The 5,423-nt window shown below is 52.6% G+C and overlaps 1 protein-coding gene across 1 annotated transcript; it reads right to left on the minus strand.

The window, feature by feature from the left end:
• Nucleotides 1-467: 467 nt before the first annotated feature.
• LOC102415392 (retina and anterior neural fold homeobox protein 2-like) lies at nucleotides 468-2,886 on the minus strand. Its single transcript, XM_045163508.1, has 3 exons — nucleotides 2,825-2,886; nucleotides 2,199-2,368; nucleotides 468-1,709 (listed from the first exon to the last, which is right to left on the minus strand). The coding sequence occupies exons 1-3, from the start codon at nucleotides 2,847-2,849 to the stop codon at nucleotides 1,218-1,220; spliced, it is 687 nt and encodes a 228-aa protein (XP_045019443.1). The 5' UTR covers nucleotides 2,850-2,886; the 3' UTR covers nucleotides 468-1,217.
• Between the last annotated feature and the right edge of the window lie 2,537 nt (nucleotides 2,887-5,423).

Raw genomic sequence — 5,423 nt, forward strand, 5'->3', positions numbered from 1 at the left:
TGGACTGTAGCCTGCCAGACTCCTCTGTCCCTGGGATTCTCCAAGACAAGAATACTGGAATGGGTTGCCATGTGAAAGCCCTGAGCTATACTGGAAACAGAAGACTGGGAATCTCTGACTACTGTTATCTGTACACGGTTTTCAGCTTGTGACAAAGCAAGCAGACCTTGAATGTCGAGTTTTTTAAAAAAATTATTTTGGGCTGTTCTGGGTCTTCACTGCTGCATAAACTTTCTCTAGTTTATTGAGGTGGCTTCTCCTGTTACAGAGGCCAAACTCTAGGATGTGCAGGTCTTCGTAGCTGTGGCGTGTAGCATCTTCCTGGACCAGGTATTGAACTGGTGTCCCTGGCGGTGCAAGATAGATTCTTAACCACTGGACCACCAGAGAAACCCTGAACAGTCAGCCTTTATAAACTTTATGTCAACTTGAAAATGGGGGCCTTTCTTATAAAAAATCATTTTAAATTTATTTAAAAATTTTTATTCTATTTTTTTTCAGCGTATCATCGGGGTGTGCCACTGATGTAAATGAAAGAAAAACACGAATTCATCACAAAAGAGAACAAGAGGCACTGAAATACACAACATTAAAATCAAGAAAATTCTACTTATAGAAAATACACATGGGAAAAATGTTTGCAACACTTTAACCACCAAAAGAGATAGACATATAAATTCAAACAAATTGAGAAAAATGGAGGGGGCAGGGAGCACAATTTACAAGTAGTCCTAATGTCCAATTAACACCTGAGAAGAGCTTACTTAACTTCTGCATCATTGGAGGTATCAGTATTAAAACTACAAAGAAGCAGCAAGAGGGCATATCAGCAAACATGAAAATGTCTCAAATCCTCAACATTCGGGGGGCTGGGCGAATGATGTTGGTTTCCCTTGCACAGAAAGTTCTCCTGCAGCATCCACGAAGCCGGAACACACAGGAACTGCCAGTAGCGATTCCACTGTCTGCAGTTCCCACGTGCGCCCCAAACAACCGGGCAGGGATCTTCAGGTTTCGCGACCCGCGGTGGCCTCACAGTGACACAGAAATGCCCCCTCCCAGGCTGGATCAGGGGAGGTGCACACAGTAAGGAGCTGTGAAGACCAAGCCATCACACCTTCCCGGACGCGGGGGCGCCACGTGCAGGCTCACAGCGCCCTGGTCCTCTCTGGCCCCTCGGGGTCTGCAGGACTTTGCGGGGACAGATGACCACGACCCTATAAATTCGTGAACCGCTGGGAGCCTAAATCATCCTCGTCCACAGGGGACACAGAATTCAAGGGAGAGGAGGGTTCGGAAAAGAGCTCCTGGACACAGTCGGGAAGCAGAACCGGAAGAGGATCTGGGCAGTAGTTCGGGGCGTCGGGGTCCTGAGGCCAGCCCGGGGCCGGAGCCGGGGCCGGCGTTGGAGCAGCCGGGCCATACACGTGGACGCCCTGTGCCGGGACCCACGTGACCGGGTGGTGGCTGGAGATGCCAGGCTCCGGCGCTGGGAGCACCCCCGCGGGGCTGGGGGGAGGAGGGCGGCTGTAGAATCCCGGGCTGTCTGGGAAACTGGGGCTCGCAGCTGCGGCAGCAGATTCCGGGGCGGGGGCGGGAGTCCGGGGGGCTCCGGGGTCCGTGGGCTCATGGCCGGCCCGCTGGTATCCTCCCTGGGTCTGTCGTCGCTCCAGACGGGAGCGCTGGGCCCGGCGGTTCTTGAACCACACCTGGGTGGGCAGAGGGGACCGGGAGAAGGGGGTGTGAGAGGCGAGGGGCCCCGCGCTATATCGCCTTTGTACCGGAGGTGAGGCTGTCCAGCTGAGAATCCCGCCTCCCCTCTCCCTCCGCCCCCCAGACCCAATTAGAGGCTCCTGGGGTTCAGGAGGCAGCGGGAAGGGGTGCAGAGGGCAGGGGGCAGGGCTTGGGCGCCCACGGGGCAGGAAGGGGTCTGCCCGAGAGGGCCCGCAGGGTCAGAGACCCTGAGGGCTGGGCACCAGGACACCCCGGGGCGATGGGGGGTGTCAGGCAGGCCGCATACGGTTGGCGGGGTGATACAGCACAGGGTTGGGGCGGAAGGGGTCCAGCCCTGGGTCCACAGCGGGGAGACCCTTTGCTTGCTGCGGCACCTGGGGCAGCCCTTGCCCCTCTGGCCTCGCGGTCCCCAGCGGTGGCTCAGTGACGGCGGAGGGGTGGCCCCGGGGCGGGTGGGCTCAGACCTGCACTCTGTGCTCGTCCAGGTGGAGCCTGGCTGCCAGGCGCAGGCGGTCCTGGTAACTCGGGTACTCGTTCTTCAGGAAGGCTTCTTTGAGCTCCTCCAACTGCTCTTTGCTGTACACCGTGCGCTGGCGCCGCTTTCTCTTTGGGGGCGCTGACCTCCGAGTGGGCCCTGACCAAGGGGGAAACAAGGCCCATGAGCCCAGGAACAGGCCCCAGCCTGCCTGGCGCCCTCCCCCTCCCTGGACCAGACCCTTGTGAGCGGGTGGGACTCAGGCCCGAGGGCGGGAGGAGAAGCCTGGGGCATCTGGAGTGAGGTTGTTGGTCAGACCCTGGCTGTCCGCCCTCCAGCCCTAACCCCTGCACCTCTCTGGGCCTCAGTGAGCACAGCTTGGAAATGGGCTTGATCTCAGCCCATGGAGTATTTATTCCAGGGCCCTGCCCTGGGAAGGCAGGCAGGACAGGCTCCTTGGTGACCCTTGGTGCTCTCCCCAACCCCCCACTATCTCCCAACCAAGGGGGGAGCCACCCCAACAGGGGACCCCTGAGGACCAGGCTCTCTGCTCCTCTTCCCTAGTAATGTGATTCCACCCCCAAACTCCACTAAGTCCCAGGAGGCCAGACTCACTCATGACGGACTCGGGTTCTTGCATCCTCCTGCTGTTCTGCTGTCGGAGTTTGATGCTCTGCTCACAGGCCTGGGACAGACATCCCAGTTTTATGCTGTGCCCACCTTAGGCACACCCTAAGGGTCTTGAAACCCACCCTCTCTTGCCCCACCCTCAGCCTCCCTGCCTGGCAAGAGAGTGATTAATAATTGGTTAATCCTTTCATTTGATGTTGTTGTTCAGTCATTCAATCGTGTCCAACTCTGAGATCCCATGGACGGCAGTTTGCCAGGCTTCCCTGTCCTTCACTATCTCCAGAGTTTGCTCAAACTCATGTCCATTGAATCTATGCCATCCAACCATCTCATCCTCTATCACCTGGTTTTCCTCCTGCCCTCCGTCTCTCCCAGCATCTGGGTCTTTTCCAATGAGTCAGCTCTTCGCATCAGGTGGCCAAAGTATTGGAGCTTCAGCTTCAGTATCAGTCCTTCCAATGAATATTCAGGGTTGATTTCCTTTAGGATGGACTGGTTGGATCTCCTTGCAGTCCAAGGGACTCTCAAGAGTCTTCTCCAACACCACGGAAGTGTGAAATCGGGCTCCTGGGACCCAAGCTCCTGAATGCAACAGGGAAACCAGACCCAGTTCATTCATCCACGAAGGCCAGGCCCCAAGCTGTCTTAATACAGAGGGTTCCTGGTGCCTCCCAGGACAGGACTCACTTGCAGCTGCTCAATAATAAAAGACTATTGAAAGTCCCTTGGACAGCAAGGAGATCCAACCAGTCAATCCTAAAGGAAATCAACTCTGACTATTCATTGGAAGGACTGATGCTGAAGTGGAAGCTCCAATACTTTGGCCACCTGATACGAAGAGCTGACTCTGGAAAAGACCCTGATGCTGGGTGAGACTGAGGGCAGGAGGAGAACCAGGTGATAGAGGATGAGATGGCTGGATGGCATCACGGACTCAACGGACATGAGTTTGAGTAAACTCTGGGAGTTGGTGATGGACAGGGAGACCTGGCGTGCTGCAGTCCATGGGGTTGCAATGAGCTGGACATGACTGAACGACTGAACTGAACTGAGGCTGTGTAGACCTGGATCTAAGCATTGTGCTGAGTTCCTGGCTTGTGCCTGGATCTCCAGGGGACCATGGGCAGGGAAGAACACAGCTCATGATGCGCATCCCCGGGGACTTTTATTGTCATCGTCGGGAGATGACAAATAAGTGATCAAGTATGACATGAAACAAAGCAAAGAGATCTTGCTTTTCGATTTACGTCACTCTTTGACGCTCATGGGGGCATTTTGCCACGAGTGAACATTTACTCTGCTCCCTTTCTGCCAGCCTTCTGCCATAATTGGACATCTTTTCTGCGTCTTGGGCAGCTGGGAACACACTAGTCCCCAAGACTGCTGCTGCTGTCAATAGGGGCAAATATGGTAATGTCCTTGGTCTATAGGATGTAACCGGAGGCCACCTTCTCTCTACTTTTTCAAGGTAATAAATGGAACATCGTGATGTTTAGATGAGCAGTGACTGAGAAGAGACTCCATGCCGGGGACTGGTAGCTTTCTACCAGAATCTGGCTTTCTCATGCTTTGGGAGTGTAGGTTGGTATCTGAGACAGACTTGGTGATCACTGCCAATACCCTCAGCCTAAGACCATCAGGTGGACAGTGATGGTACATCTGTTCTGTCCAGAGACCTAAGTGGGTGATTCCATCCTCTTTTGGCGGTGCGCTCATGAGTTCAGGGGCCAAGGGTCAAGGGAGAACATGACTGACAAGGCTCACAGTCCTGGACACTAGAAATATATGGGAGATTACATTCAAAATTAAATATAACAAGGACTTCCCTGGCAGTCTAGGGGTTAAGACTCTGCCCTTCCACTGCATGGGGGCGAGAATTCGATCCCTGGTTGGGGAACTAAGAGCCTGCAAGCTGTAGTGCCAAAAAAAAAATTAAAACAGAAATGTTGTTATAGGTCAAGTTCATTGTTTTCAATTGCTGCTCAGTGTTAGATATAGAAAAGTTCCGTCATCTGTCAGCTCTTCCCTGTCAAGCCTAACAAATGTGGTGGGAAAGCAGGAGTGATGAGAAGAGTAATTTCCCTGCCTTCAAAGATTTTCTAGTGTGGCAGTTTATTTGGCCAATAAAAGTATACTAGATGGACTAACTCACGGATAATGTTTTAGGAAAATGTATACACTAAATGTGAAAATGTTCATGCCAAGCACTATTCGAAAAAACCAAAAGGTGGAAATGAAACAAAAATGTCCATCTATTGGTGGAGGGATAAACAAAACATCATTTATTCATACCGTGGAATATTGTTTTAACCACAGAAAGGAATAAGGTACTGATTCATACTGCAGCATGGCTCATAGAAAGAAGCCAGACACAAAAGCTCACATGTTGTATGGTTCCATTTATAGGAAATGTCCAGAAGAGACAAAGCCATAGGGACAGAAGGTGGATTAGCACGTCCCAGGAACTTGGGAGAAGGGAAAATGGGGACTAACTGGTCTATTTCGGGTGGTGAAAACATTCTAAAACGGATTATGGTGATGAATGGGCAACTCTGTGAATAAATTAAGAAACCTTGAATTGTAT

This window comes from Bubalus bubalis, chromosome 18 (genome assembly GCF_019923935.1).
Source record: "Bubalus bubalis isolate 160015118507 breed Murrah chromosome 18, NDDB_SH_1, whole genome shotgun sequence".
NCBI classification, from domain to species: Eukaryota; Metazoa; Chordata; class Mammalia; order Artiodactyla; family Bovidae; genus Bubalus; species Bubalus bubalis.

What these genes read in the sequence shown, in the direction of transcription:
- LOC102415392 (XM_045163508.1), bottom strand. Translation starts at nt 2,849, where the DNA reads ATGCAAGAACCCGAGTCCGTCATGA. An exon ending in AGAACCCGAGTCCGTCATGA is followed by an intron (nt 2,369 to 2,824) that starts GTGAGTCTGGCC and finishes CCCCTTGGTCAG; the next exon opens with GGCCCACTCGGAGGTCAGCG. An exon ending in TGGACGAGCACAGAGTGCAG is followed by an intron (nt 1,710 to 2,198) that starts GTCTGAGCCCAC and finishes CTGCCCACCCAG; the next exon opens with GTGTGGTTCAAGAACCGCCG.